The 15676-nt window shown below is 43.5% G+C and overlaps 1 protein-coding gene across 1 annotated transcript in view; it reads left to right on the top strand.

Annotated features, from left to right (window-relative positions):
- Positions 1–15676, top strand: part of FAT3 (FAT atypical cadherin 3) — a 490375-nt gene that overhangs the window by 414505 nt on the left and 60194 nt on the right. Inside the window, exons 12-14 of the mRNA XM_068149238.1 lie at positions 890–1043; positions 2952–3185; positions 15245–15634. Coding sequence (XP_068005339.1) covers positions 890–1043; positions 2952–3185; positions 15245–15634 — 778 coding nt within the window. The remainder of the gene's footprint in view (positions 1–889; positions 1044–2951; positions 3186–15244; positions 15635–15676) is intronic.

Here is a 15676-nt window from a genome sequence, read left to right as displayed (position 1 = left end):
GGGTTCAGTAAAGCTAGCAGAAAAGTCCTGCCAGCAGTGGCCTTCATTTGCTCTATTAAAAATGACTCATTGTGAGGTGGCATTGAGCAGCCACTCCTCCTCTGCAGAAAAAAATGTGTTCTTCCTTCACAACCAGTGTGCAAATGCCTTAAATCTAGTTTAACTCCATCCTTCCTGAATCTGGCAGATTCCAGAGACTCAGTATAAAAGGCAGAATATTGTAACTCATTCTCATGTTGTTGGACATGCATGCAGTGTGACCTAACCACTGCTTTGAGAGAGCTAGCTGCCTCTTGTTCTGTGGAAAGGCAAGGTGGAGAACTGATATTAATGCAATAGAAAGATCTGTGTGAAGAAAAGACACACTGAAATCCTGACTTTCACAGAATCTGTTTGTGTATATATACTCCTGAGTTCCTTAATGGTACTGCTCACAGAAATCTTATGTCTATCTATCTGTTTGTATGTATATACTCCTGTAATTCCTACCATTGCATTATCACTGAGGGACCACTGTCATTGCAAGCACCACTCTGGGGAATCACAGTCTGTGTGTCTCACTCAAACACTGCTGGATGATGCAAGAAAAGCAGTCGTCTTCATTAGCATACCCATGAAAGTTCCCATTGCATGGGTGTTGATAAAGCAAACAGAAAATAACAAGACTGGGTTTAACATCCAAGGCAAGCTTATTAAGAGTCATAATTCAGCATTGTTTTTAGAGTACCTCAAAGCCTAAGAATTATTTGAAGTTCTAGGAATATGTTGCATAAAGGACAGTGATTTCCTATATGGAAAGATTACACTACAGAGAGCTTATACAAAGGGTTGTGTAAAGTCCATAAAATAACTGTTTCAGCATAGCTTACATTGCTGGTTTTGTTTCTAGGCTGCATACACAGCATTGTTTCCTGAAGACATTCCATCAAACAAAGTCATTCTTAAAATCAGTGCTAAAGATGCTGACATTGGATCCAATGGTGAAATTCGCTATTCTCTCTATGGTGCTGGGAACAATAAATTTTTCTTAGATCCAGAAAATGGTAAGATGGCAACTGAATATTTCTAAATACCCTTCTTGATCCCTAGACAGCAGTGGTTGCTAGTTTCCTTACGCAGAGTTAGGTTACACTTGGCTGTCCAATAGTTGTGCCACCTATGGCAGGCAGGGATGTCTTTGTTGGACAGAGAGAATGTTACAATGAGAAGAGTGAACCACAACCTTTTCGTTTTCCTGCCAGACCTCGTTAGGTCAGAGGTCATAGGATCATACAATCATACACAGAATACTTTGAGTTGAAAGGGACCTTTCAAGGTCACCTAGTCCAACTCCCCTGAAGTGAGCAACAAGATCAGGTTGCTCAGAGCCCTATCCAACCTGACCTTGAATATTTCCAGGAATGGGGTATCTACCACCTTTCTGGGCAACTAGTTCCAGGTTTCACCACCTTCACTGTAAAAAATTCCTTCCCTGAATCTAGTCTAGTCCTCTCTTTTAGTTTAAAACCATTATGCCTAGTCCTGTCTCAACAGGACCTGTTAAAAGGATTGTCCCCATTTTTTTTATAGATGCTCTTTAAGTGCTGGAAGGCCATAATAAGGTCTCCCTGGAATCTTCTCCTTTCCAGACTGAACAACCCCAACTCTCTCAGTCTTTCTTAATAAAGTACTCCAGCCCTGTGATCATTTTTGTGGCCCTCCTCTAGGTGCACTCCAACAGGCCATGTCTTTCTTTTGAGAACACCAGAGCTGAACACTGTACTCTAGGTGGGGGCTCACTAGAGCAGAGTAGAGTGCAGAATACCCTTCCTCAACCTGCTGGCCATGCTGCTTGGTTGCATACAGTTGGCTTTCTGGGCTGCAAGCACATATTGCCATCTCATATCCAGCTTTTCATTCCTCAGTACCCTCAAGTCCTTCTCTTCAGGGCTGCTTTCAATCTGTTCATCTTGCAGCCCACACTAGTAGTGTGGGTTGCCCCAGTCCTGGTGCAGAACCTTGCACTTGGCTTTCTTGAACCTCATGAGGTCCACATGGCTCCACTTCTCAAGTTTGTCCAAGTCCCTCTGGATGGTAACTCGTCTCTCTGGCCAGAGTGTCAAGTGTACCACACAGCTTGATGCTGTCTACAAACTTGCTGAGAGTGCACTTGATTACATTGCCCATGTCACTGACATTAAACAGCTCTGATCCCAGTACAGACTCCTGAGGGATACCATTAGTCGCTGATCTCCATCTGGACATTGAGCCATTGACCACTACCCTCTGGATGCAACCATCCAACCAATTCTTCATCCATCAAATAGTCTATCCTTCAAAGCCATATCTCTCTAATTTAGAGAGAAGGATGTTGTGGGGAACCCTGTCAAAGGCCTTACAGAAGTCCAAATAGGTGATATCCCAATCTCTTCTTTTGTCCACCAATGTAGTCACTCCATCATAGAAGGCCATGAGGTTGGTCACCTCCCTGGAGGTGTTCAAGGCCAGGCTGCATGAGGCCTTGAGCAACCTGGCCTAGTGGAAGGTGTCACTGTGCTTGGAAGGGAAATTGGAATTAGATGACCTTTAAGATCCTTCCAACCTAAATGATTCTATGAATCTGTGCATTCTATGAATCTATGAATTCTATGAATTTGGCAGTTGGTCTGGAGCAAGATACTGATCTCTCCTGAGGTCTAGGTTTTGGTGGTTATTAGGAAGTAAAGCTAAATAAAATAATTATTCCATGAATAAAAAATCCTACCCCCCTGTCAGTCTTAGGACTTTGATTACCATAATGACAGACTAAATCCTTCCCTCTGCAATGCCTCCTCTGCCTCACTAGCTCTCTTGCTGTCCTGGCATTCCTGATGAACAAAGAGGTGTCAAATACATGGGTTTCAGACACACTGTCTATAATCAGTGATGTCCAAACAGTAGTAATGAAAGCTGCTGCTTTGAATCAATTGCAGGTGAGCTGAAATCCTTGGCCCCTCTGGACCGAGAGAAGATCGCCGCATACAACTTGGTTGCCCGAGCCACGGATGGTGGTGGCAGGTTTTGCCAATCAGAAGTCCACCTGATTTTGGAAGATGTTAATGATAACCCACCAGTGTTTTCATCTGATCACTACACCGCTTGTGTCTATGAGAATACAGCCCCTAAAGCTTTGTTAACGAGAGTCCAAGCCTCTGATCCTGATGTTGGTAAGTGAGTAATGCTGAAAACAGTAATTAATGTTCAGGAATACTGTGTGGGTTGGTGGAATTGCAGTACAGATTAATTTGTCTCTTGCTGCCTTTTCTCCTGCTATCCTCCTTTTGTTTCTGCATCCTCCCCATTTTTCTCAGTTCTCTTCACATCTAAATGCTCAGGGCTGAGCTTGACATAATGGTGTTACAAACAGACACACACAGCCACAGAAGCATGTAGTCTTTTTGTCTGGGTTGATGGATAGCTATGTTTAGAGGTAAATGATGGGTTTGGGGGTAAATTCCAACTTCCTTCCTCCAGTGGTCTCATCTCTTCTTGAGCCATGATTTAGAATATCCCCACCTCTATTTATGCAAATAATACCCTTGCATGCCAGAGGGACCCAGACCTGATTAATCACCGATTTGCTAGAGTTTTATACCTCTGAAACTCCCATTTGTTCCAGCTGGTTACCTTAGCATACTCTGAATGGACATTATAAATGTTCTGCTTATTTAACTGTGCATTCTTTTAAAGTGCAATAGTTTATGATATGAAGACCTTAACCTTGAAATCTGGGCCTGATTATAAATATTTAAAGGCTTTGGAGTCTTTTCTTTTTGCATCACACAGTGATAAAACCTACTGGATATCAGATTATTATTTTTTTTCCCCTTTAGTTTATTCACTTCAGTTGGAATAAATAAATCCCACAGTTTATTTACCTTTTTTTCCTGTGGTTTTGGAGATGTTTTGTAAAACCTGTGGCCTGGGTAGCTGCACATAAAAAGCAGACCTTTGATTGAATTTAAAAAGTATTTCAAGTTAGAATATTTTTGTTGTTGCTGGTTTTAATTTTACAAAGTAGAGTGCACGCTGGAAGCCTCAGTTGTTACCAAGGCTAATAATGCAGGTATACAGGAATCAGTAAAGGAGCAGCAAGCATTCATTAATGTATCCATGAAGAGCTGTATTATATGCCTTGGTTGAAAAATCACAATTAGAATTATGATACTGTCCTGCAGTGAAAAGCCAATTACTGGCAGCAAACTACTGAGCAGCCTGGAGACCCAGTGTTGTTGTTTTCCACTGTTGTCTTAATTACCACTTTTTCTCTTAGTTGAGATGACATTCAAGGAGAGAGGGGAGACAGAAATAATTAGAATTAAAAGTTTTCAATAAAAGTTCTTGCTGGCACCAACTTTACATAATAAGATGGTTAGCAATGAAAGAAAAACAACCAAAGAGCTAATTGCTACATCTTCCTTCTGAAACTAGATAAGATAAAGAGAGGGTTGCATGTGAAGGAGGAGAAGAGGCTGTGCACTTCCTTAATGATTATCCTTGAAGAGCAAACAAGACATTGTGTCATAGGAAAGTGGCTTTGTCCTCTAAAATTGGATTTTACATTAATTACTGTTCTGTTAGTCCACACCAAAATCTCTGATTCCCTGTTGCAGTATAACGAATGAGTCCAGGTAGCATGATGTTCCCATCACAGAGCAAAAACCATTACAATGGAATGGAATGGAATGGAGTGGAATGGAATGGAATGGAATAGAACTGAGTTGAGTTGAGTTGAGTTGAATTGAATTGAATTGAATTGAATTGAATTGAACTGAACTGAACTGAACTGAACTGAACTGAACTGAACTGAATTGAATTGAATTGAATTGAATTGAATTGAATTGAATTGAATTGACCAGGTTGGAAAAGACCTTCGAGATTATCAAATCCAACCTATCACCCAGCACCATCTAACCAACTAAACTGTGGCACCAAGTGCCTCATCCGGTCCCCTCTTAAACACCTCCAGTGATGGTGATTATTGAGGACTATTGATATTCCTGATGGGTATGATATCCCTGCAAGGTTTTGTGGGCCATTATCCCAATAACATCAGTAGAGCCAGTTTTTAGTTAGCTGAAGGTCTCTTCCAACCTCGTCTGGTCTATTCTATTCATTCTATTCTATTCTATTCTATTCTATTCTATTCTATTCTATTCTATTCTATTCTATTCTATTCTATTCTATTCTATTCCGTTCCATTCTGTTTCTTTAATAGGTAGCTAACTTTGGCAACGAGGCCAGCAGTAGCTAGGTGATATTTCTGGATATTGGCTAAGCTTTTGTAAAATAAATACTGCAAGATACTTTCCAGAGGATAGATCATTCTCTTTAAAACATGCATAGACTTTCCTATGTCTTTACTCAGGTCTTTGTCTCACTGACATCTAAAGCAGTCCAGGATTTAGCGCACTAATGCGGGATAGGGGAGACTTGAATTTTTAATTCTGTTTTCTATAGCAATTCCAAACAGTGTTGCATAAGCAATGGTTATAGCTGCAGTAGGAGGTCCTTTCTGCTGTCATTGAAGCTGTTGTGAAAAATTGTCCAGATGGACCAAAAAAAACTAAGACATGAGTGATCATTCACTATAGGCTGGTGGTTGACTTGGTTCTGGGCTCTGTTCCCCAAGGTTAATTCAATGTAAAGTAATAGTCTGTGACAAGGTACCCTTGTACTCCTCCTTCCTGGGAGGTGCCCTTACCATTAGGCTTCTATTCCATAGGCAGAATTGGAGGGCAATGCCCCAGGTTCCCCAGTGGGCTGGCCAGTCATAGAATGCTTTAGGTTGGAAAGGACCTTTAAAGATCATCTAGTCCAAACTCCCCTGCAGTGTGCAGGAACAGTGAGCAGTACTGAGGGCACATACCAAGACTAAGTTCACCCAGTGACTTGTTCATGAAAAAACCCTAGCTTTTGCCTTCTTAATAAGGGCAGAAGCAATTCTAGGAACACAGATACAGGGCTCCTGAAAATGGACAAATGAAAAATAATAGTCAGGCTCTGTGGAGTTTAGATTTACTTAGTGTTAGGGAGGAAATGAACAAGGTCTTTTAGAGTTATAGAAAGCTTAGGTTTCTGCCTAAACAAGCCCTTCTTCGTATGGCTGAATTTGCTTCCCCTTGCCTAGGCACTCAGGAGACCTAATCTTGTACACAGTCAGTCTGTATTACCCTCTTGTGGAATCTTTCAAAGGGACAGAGTTTTAAAGCTGCAGACAAGGTAGTGTCACCCAGCTTGCATTGAAATAATGAGTACATGTGTATCAAGATGACTAAGAGATAGTCTGTGTTCAGCAAGCAGAACTCAGCAGAACAACGTGATTTCCTCCTGCAACATGTGAAGAGGCCATATAGAAAGAGATATTATGGGTGGTATGTCTAAGGTTTGCTGAGTTTTTTTGCACTGTAGCATATGATATTTTCATAAGCAAGCTAGGGAAACAGGGTCTACATGGACCTGTTACCAGGTGAGTTAGTAATGACTGTTATGCTGGAGAGGTCAGGTAAGAAAAGTACTGGATGATCATTGCTCTGATTTTCATTCCTGGATGTATAAACAGGCATAAGGGCTGTATTACCAGATGTCAGAAAGCAGATGGGGCCTCGAGTACACTGCCAAGCATCAAAGTAGTAGTTGTGGGATTTAACAGTGGGTATGGAAAAAGACAATGCAAATCATCAAGTTAAATGTGAAACCCTGTGTTTAAATAAGGATAACTAAGTGCACCAGTACTGCCTGGGTAGTGACTGACTGAGCAGAAAGCAGCTGTGTCACAGGTTGAATGTATGTTTACACTTTCATACTGGTGTGAAAAGGTAAATATTTTAATGAGATGGGTAAACAAGAGTAGTGCTGGAAGTCAGAAGTAGTTATTTCTTTTTATTTGGTGTTGTCAGGACCTGACCTGAAAGGTTGTGTTGAATTTTGGGTGCAGCACTTCCAGGAAGATGTGGGCTACCTGGAGATTTACAGGAAAGATCACAGGTCTGGAAAATATGTGCTACCAGGGCATACTAAAACAGTTGAGAGATGGTGCCAGGGGAAAGAAGACAGAGATGATAAAGTATAACAGACTTCAGATTTCAGAGAAGTGACTCTGAGGAAGAAACAACAACAAACCTTTGGGTTTGTTTTTTTTTTTTCCTCCTTGTCTTTTATTATTTTTATTCAATCTCAGAAAAATGGCAGAGCAAGATTTTTAGTTGTAAGGAAAATGAATTGCTAGGGTGTGTTATCCCAAGAGGTTATGCAAGTTCATGATCAAAGGGTAGGCCCACGTTTGGGGAGAAATTTCATCCATCCTTTCTTTGTGCAGGGAAGAATATTACCTCACAAGATCCCTGCTGTCTTTATACTCTCTCTTTTCTACTAATTTCTTTATTTTTTGAGATTTCAAAGACATGGAGGCAAAGAACTAGATGAGGAGAATTGTGTCTCTTGGATTGTATTGACTGAATAAGCTCCATATTTAAACTGGATCACTGAAACATGTACATGCTTGTGTGTGTATAAAGATATATACATGTATATTATATACAGGCATGCATACACTTCTTCATATATATATGTACACATACATCTACAGATATATAGCATGCAGATATCTACATGTGCATTCCATTGTTTCAGGCTACATTGCCCAATGTTGTCAGCTGCAATGTGCAATCCTAAATCAGGTGAATCCAAATTAGCTTCCCCCACTTCAGAGAAAGAATCAAGCTTGCACAAGTAAGTTAAAGACTCAGGAACACTGATGGGAACAAGCATTCATATCAAGTAATTTTAGCTAGTATCCTGGGCTTTGTAAATCTCTGCTGGAAAGAGTGTTAGCTAACTATCTGAGAGATAGCTAACCATCCAGATCTCACCTTCCCACAAAAAAAGACACCACCTGACCCAGCTGAAGTGGAAAGCAGGGTTTTAGGCACCCATGGAAGGTATCATATCACTAAAAGGTTGAGCCTGCCATTTCTGTACAGTATGTACCTTCAGGAGGGGTTGGTGATTTTCATCCCACGTCCTCTGTGGCCCTGCTTTCATCCTGTGGTACCATGACTCTGTGGGAGCACTGGTCTGAGTAAAGGCATTTGGGGTTAAGGCTATCATTTCCACACAAACACAGGACAGAGCACTGGAAGCCTGTCTCAGTAGCAGTGTTATGGATTGAACTTGGCCAGCTTTTCTGCTGAAGTTGTAAAACTCACTTGAAATATCTTTCCTACGGGGCTATATATTCTTCTACAGTTCAGCAAGGTACTTCTGGCAAGATTTTTCTCTTTCATCTGGAAATGATGGAGTGGAGTGTTAGAAAGTTTGGCTTATTATTTGTCTTTTGTCTTCTTTGTTGTTAATGAAGTTGTGGACTTTCAGCTCACAGTAATTGGTGGCGTAGTTAAGGTTTGGATAGTCAGAAAAAGCCATAGGTACACAGTGGCATTAATAGATACACCATGAAAGGCAGAGGCAGGAGGAAGCACAATAATCAGACACCAGGCTTGCAAATCACTGCTAAATTGATAACTAACTGTTTTACAGCTCTCTTTCTGGACAGCTTTCTGCTTTATTTCTTGTTTGTTTACTTTTAATGCTTGCCATTATTTTTATTTCTTTAGGCTTTCAAAATGAAAATGAGCAGATGACAAAGTTAAGCATCATTTTCCAGAGATAAACAGGAATGAGTGGGCTAGCTGTGCTTGAGAAAACACACTAAATAAAGAGTTCAGGGTGAGAGAGGAAAACAGAAAGGAGAAACACCCTATGTATGGTCTTTAATATATGTAAATATTAGTTTGTGTCATGCAGTCAGCAGGTATTGCCCACTGCAGAAACTCACTGTTGTATGGGTGCTGCACCTCTTGTACTAGTGCTCAGCTCTTTAATTCATGTCAGTCTGGATCAAACCACCTTGTAACTCCACCACTGTACCTTGAATACTGCATTCAGTTTCCAGCCCCACGCTACAAGAAAGGTATTGAGGTGCTGGAGTATGTCCAAAGATCAATGAAGCTAACAAAGAGTATAGAGCATAAGTCTTAGGAGGAGCAGCTGAAAGAACTGCGGGGTTTTAGCCTTAAGAAAAGGGGGCTCAGGAGAGACCTTATTGTTCTCTACAACTACCTGAAAGGAGGTTGTAGCAAGGTGGATGTTGGTCTCTTCTCTCAAGTAAGAAACAGTAAAGTAAGAGGAAATGCCCTCAAGATACATGAAAGGAGATTTAGATTAGATATTAAGAAAAAATTATTCACCAAAAGGGTCATCAAACATTGGAACAGGCTGCCCAGGGAAGTGGTGGAATCACCATCCCTGGAGGTATTTAAAGGCTGAAGTGCTTCTATGCGAATGCGCGCAGCTTGGGCAACAAACAGGATGAGTTAAGGGCCACTGTGCTGCTGGGATGCCACGACATAGTGGCTGTTACTGAAACTTGGTGGGATGAATCCCATGATTGGGATGTAGGCATAGATGGGTATAAACTCTTTAGGAAGGATAGGCAGGGAAGGAGAGGAGGAGGTGTTGCCCTCTATGTCAATAGCCAGTTGGAATCAGTGGAGCTCCAACTGGGGAGGGATGATAAGCTAGTTGAGAGTGTATGGGTCAAAATTAAAGGCAGGACAGGGGAAGAAGATATTACTGTGGGGGTCTCCTACAGGCCACCTGACCAGCAGATCCAAGCAGATGAGGCCCTCCATAGGCAAATAGAAGCAGCTTCCAGGTCACAAGCCCTGGTCCTCATGGGTGATTTCAACCACCCGGATATCTGCTGGAGGGACAACACAGCAAGGCACCAGCAATCCAGGATGTTCCTGGACTGCATAGAAGACAACTTCCTCCTCCAAATGGTGGAGGAACCAACAAGAAATGGTGCTATGCTGGACCTTGTTCTCACCAACAGGGAAGGGCTGGTAAGCAATGTGAGGCTCATAGACGGCCTTGGCTGCAGTGACCGTGAAGCAGTTGAATTTAACATCCTCAGGGCAATCAGGAGGAAGTATTCCAAGCTCATGACCCTAGACTTTAGGCATGCAGATTTTGATCGCTTCAGGGATCTGCTAGCCAAAGTGTCGTGGGACAAAGCCCTGGAGGGAAGAGGGACCCAGGACAGCTGGTCAGTATTCAAGGACCACCTCCTCTGTGTCCAGGAGCTCTGTGTACCAACAAAGAGAAAAGCAGGTAAGAATGCTAGGAGGCCTGCCTGGATGGGCAAGGAGCTACTGGACACACTATTACTTAAAAGGAAACTCTACAGGAAGTGGAGGGAAGGACAGCTAGAACAGGGGGAATACAAGGAAGCTGCCCGAGCAGCAAGAGTCCTGGTCAGGAAAGCCAAAGCAGAGTTTGAGTTGAATCTAGCCAGGGAGATTAAAGGGAATACTAAGAACTTTTACAGGTATATTAATGGGAAGAAGAAGACTAGGGAGGGTGTGGGCCCCCTCAGAAAGGAAAATGGTGACATGGTCACATGTGATGAGGAAAAGGCTGAGGTACTTAATAATTTCTTTACCTCAGTCTTCACTGCAAGGGCCTCTAGCCACACTCCTGATGTTATGGAAGTCAAAGCCAGGGACGGGGAGGAAGAACTGCCCTTTGTAAGTGCAGATCAGGTTCGTGATCATCTGAAGAACCTGAAAGTGTTCAAGTCCATGGGACCCGACGGGTTACACCCACGGGTACTGAGAGAACTGGCAGAGGAGGTTGCTAAACCCCTCTCTATTATATTTCAAAAGTCCTGGCAGTCTGGTGAAGTCCCCACAGACTGGAAAAGGGGAAACATTGCCCCCATCTTCAAAAAGGGCAAGAAGGAGGAACCAGGGAACTACAGGCCAGTCAGTCTCACCTCTGTGCCTGGAAAGATCATGGAACAGATCCTCCTGGAGTCACTACTTGCTCAAAAGAATAGTGAAGAGGTGATTGGGAACAGTCAGCATGGCTTTGCCAAGGGCAAATCCTGCCTGACCAACCTGGTGGCCTTCTATGAGCAGGTGACAAAATTAATAGATGAGGGGCGAGCAACTGATGTCGTTTACCTGGACCTGAGCAAAGCCTTCGACACTGTCCCGCACCACATCCTGGTCTCCAAACTGGTGACACATGGGTTTGATGGGTGGACCACTAGATGGATAAGGAACTGGCTTGATGGCCGCACCCAAAGAGTGGCTGTCAATGGCTCCATGTCCCAGTGGAGGCCAGTGACAAGCGGAGTCCCTCAGGGATCAGTCCTGGGACCAGGCTTGTTCAACATCTTTGTGGGGGACATGGACAGTGGCATTGAGTGCACCCTCAGCAAGTTTGCTGATGACACCAAGCTGTGTGGTGCAGCAGACACGCTGGAGGGAAGGGAGGCCATCCAGAGGGACCTTGACAGGCTGGAGAGGTGGGCACAGGCCAACCTCATGAAGTTCAATAAGAGCAAGTGCAGGGTCCTGCATCTGGGTCGAGGCAATCCCAGGCACAAATACAGGCTGGGCAGTGACTGGCTGGAGGGTAGCCCTGAGGAGAGAGACTTAGGGGTGCTGGTGGACAAAAAGCTCAACATGAGCTCTCAGTGTGCACTTGCAGCCCGCAAAGCCAATCAGATCCTGGGCTGCATCAGGAGAAGTGTGGCCAGCAGGTCGAGGGAGGTGATCCTCCCCCTCTACTCAGCCCTGGTGAGACCCCACCTGGAGTACTGTGTCCAGTTCTGGAGCCCCTATTACAAGAGGGATGTGGAGGTGCTGGAACGTGTCCAGAGAAGGGCCACGAGGATGATCAGAGGGCTGGAGCACCTCTCCTGTGAGGGCAGACTGAAGGAGTTGGGGCTGTTCAGTCTGCAGAAGAGAAGGCTCCGAGGAGACCTAATTGTCGCCTTCCAGTATCTGAAGGGGGCCTACAGGAAGGCTGGGGAGGGACTTCTCAGGATCTCAGGTAGTGATAGGACTAGGGGGAATGGAATGAAGCTGGAGGTGGGGAGATTCAGGCTGGATGTGAGGAGGTTCTTCACCATGAGAGTGGTGAAACCCTGGAATGGGTTGTCCAGGGAGGTGGTCGAGGCCCCGTCCCTGGGGGTGTTTAAGAGCAGGCTGGATGAGGCTCTGTCCAGCCTGATCTAGTGTGGGGTGTCCCTGCCCATGGCAGGGGGGTTGGAACTAGATGATCCTTGTGGTCCCTTCCAACCCTGAATGAAACTATGAAACTATGAAACTATGACATACAGATGTGGCCCATAGAGACATTGTTTGGTGGTAGACATGTTTGCATTAGGTTTGCATTTGGACTTGATGATCTTAAAGGTCCTTTCCAATCTAAATGATTCTGTGAGTTAGAAAAGGAGGAGTTTGGTAGTTCTGAGTTACAAAAATAACTTACTTTATTTCCCTGGTGCTATTTAAATTAGTCATTATGTGACATTCAGTGTGTGCCCCTTTGTTTTAGTAGAGAGGAAAACAAGAGCTGTTTGAAGGATGGCATTTGAGGTGCTAGATGACTGAATGTTGTACAAGCTCTTCACACCAGAGATTTTACAGAGGCAGTATTCCATCATATGCTAATAGAAGTCTAAACAAAATGTGTGCTTGCTTATTCCTTTATTTTTAAAATGCATTGCAATCCTCTTAGAGTAATTTCTGCACAGCTTTCCATGTTCAAATTGCTTATGTTCATGATTGGCACTTTGGAAATCTGAGAAGTTAAGTGAGTGAGTTAATAGACAACAGAGTTTCAGGCATTAATCCCCCAACAGCTGTGGGCAAGCAGTGTGGGAGGATTGCTGTCTTTACTAGTGCAGGAACCCTGGTGTTGGAGCAGTTGTTTCCTTTCTACAGAAATCATCTCCTTCACAGTCACAGCAGAATCTACCATTTCCTCCATGGCAGGGATACCAATGACACACAATGGTGGATGCTTCTCATCCAGGGATCTACTTATTAACTGTTCTGGTCAGGTCTGTCCCTTTTTTTGTAAGTTCAGGGAGGATTTCTAGAAGATGGAGATCACAGTATGACAGTATAACTAAGGTTGGAAGAGACCTCGAGGATCATCAAGTCCAACCTGTCACCACAGACCTCATGACTAGACCATGGCACCAAGTGCCACGTCCAATCCCCTCTTGAACACCTCCAGGGATGGTGACTCCACCACCTCCCTGGGCAGCACATTCCAATGATGAACGACTTGCTCGGTAAAGAACTTTCTCCTCGCCTTGAGTCTAAACTTCCCCTGGCACAGCTTGAGACTGTGTCCCCTTGTTCTGGTGCTGGTTGCCTGGGACGAGACACCAACCCCTTCCTGGCTACAACCACCTTTCAGGTAGTTGTAGAGAGCAATGAGGTCACCCCTGAGCCTCCTCTTCTCCAGGCTAAACAACCCCAGCTCCCTCAGCGGCTCCTCATAGGGCTTGTGCTCAAGGCCTCCCACCAGCCTTGTTGCCCTTCTCTGGACACGTTCAAGTGTCTTCATGATCTCTCTCCTCCTGGAAAGTTAGCCACATCTTCAGCCATTCAGGACCTCAAAACCTTCCCTGTTCACTTTTGTCAGTTTGGTTGGTTGTCAGCTGATGGACCATTTGGCTGCATATATAAAGAAGCTATGTGAAGAGGTGAGCATGATGTGGTCTCCCCAGGCTGGGGGCGGATATTCAGAGTCTAGGTGTTTGTGTGCTGAGCTCAATTCCCTGTTTATAGGAAAGGAGTCAAAACCTTGGGGCTGCCTTGTCTATTTTGCTGAAGGAGGGGCTTTGTGTTTTTCACATTTGAGATGCCATAGTGAACAGAGAGGTTCTGCTATGATAAAATAAAAGCCAGCAACAACAACAGCAACACCACCACCACCAAAAAACCCCAAACAAAACACACACACACAAAAAAAACAAACAAAACAAGCCAAACAAACAAAACCTCCAGTAAGCATAGTTCATTCCAATACTGCTGTTAAAGTTTTTACTTATTTTAAAGGCATTTTAAGATCTGAAATATACTGTGATGTGTCAAGTGCTGCATAATAACTTCATTCCCTTAGGAGGCCAAATAGTAATTCCTAACACTCTCCAAGCGGGGCCTGGGACTTTGTAGTTGCTCTGGCTTTTATGTGCCTGTGATTGAAGAAGGAGTCTCCCAGCTCCCCCTTGTGTGGATGCTCTACTGTTACGTCAAGCAGAAAACAACTGTGATTTGTACTGCTTTTGATCAGACATTTCTGCAGTGCTTTGCCCCTGAAAAGCAGAATAATACTGTCACAAATTTTAAATTAACAAAATATGCCTAGAAGGGATTGGTAGCTCTTGTTCTTCTGATTAATGCCAGGCTTGTAAAGTCTGTTTCCAACAAAAAGGGCAGCAAATGCTCAAGTGAGAGATGTTAAAAACAGAGACTCTCCATTTTAGGGATCTCTGTATTTTAGTTATAATCTCTCAGTGAAGCACCCAGGACCAAATCACATAATCAACCAGCATCAAGGGAGTTGAATTAGGTTGTATCTGTGTTCACTTCTAATTAGATTTGAAATGGCTATCCCACTGTAGTACAGCAAGCAACCACGGCCTCCCCTCAGGCCTTATTACCGACAACAACGTTAGCATAGATCTGCATATTCAGCAGCCAAGTGGATAGGTGTTCTGTATTGGGAAATACAGGCAGGCTTTGAAAAACACAGAGGATCTTTCATACAATGCAATTTTTGATCTCAAATTGGAGGAGTGAGGGACTTCCCTTTCTAAAATGTCTGTATTCTGTCAGGAGTTGTTTGATGCAGCTTTCGTCTAAGAGGCATTGTATTATGGTAATGTTTTGCTGCTCAACAGTGAAATGAAGGTGGCATTGTAGCAAGTAAATTCTGTGCCACCTGATGTATTTTTATGTACATTTCTATTCCCTCACAATGTGCTCTGAGAGGTTTCCAATTTCAGCATTCTGTCTGTCACATCTAATTCAATCGTAAGCTTTTCTGAGCAAGGACCATATCTGCAGTCCTCTTTCAGGTTTCATTACACAGCAGCTCTGCAAAGGTGTCTTTTAAACAAATTATCACTATGAGGGAAGGAACCTAACTTCTCCACAAAGATTTGACATGTGAGAAGAGCATGTCCTGATCTCCCAAACTTCAGCAATCCCAGCACCCACAGGCACACCTCCCTCCATGTGCTCCACTCGCACAGGAGATCAGTGTGATAGCAGACTTCACGTAGGGTTTCTGTTAGATGGGGAAAGGTTGTTTTCTTATTTCACTTTATCATTTTCACATTTGCATCTTTCAGGTGTGAACAGAAAAGTTACCTATTCCCTGGCAGACTCTGCAAATGGTTACTTCTCAGTTGACCGATCATCAGGCATCATCATTTTGGAGCACCCGCTTGATAGAGAGCTTCAGTCTTCCTATAACATCAGTGTAAAGGCCTCAGATCAGAGCATTGTGCTGACCTTGTCCTCCTTTGCCACCGTTACCATTACAGTGCTAGACATTAATGACAACCCTCCTGTGTTTGAAAGAAGAGATTATCTTGTTACAGTACCTGAAGACACCTCACCTGGTACCGAAGTCCTTTCTGTTTTTGCTACAAGCCAAGACATTGGCACTAACGCTGAGATCGCCTATCTCATCAGATCGGGGAATGAGAAAGGGAAGTTCAGGATTAACTCAAAAACAGGTTTGTAAAGTGGCTCTTACTTGTAATGCAAAATGCAAACTT

Source organism: Melanerpes formicivorus, unplaced genomic scaffold (genome assembly GCF_026170545.1).
Source record: "Melanerpes formicivorus ecotype bairdi unplaced genomic scaffold, bMelFor1.0.p_v2 SCAF_1, whole genome shotgun sequence".
Taxonomy (NCBI): Eukaryota; Metazoa; Chordata; class Aves; order Piciformes; family Picidae; genus Melanerpes; species Melanerpes formicivorus.
The sequence above is the reverse complement of the archived record's forward strand: the minus strand, read 5'-3'. Positions and strand labels throughout refer to the sequence as shown.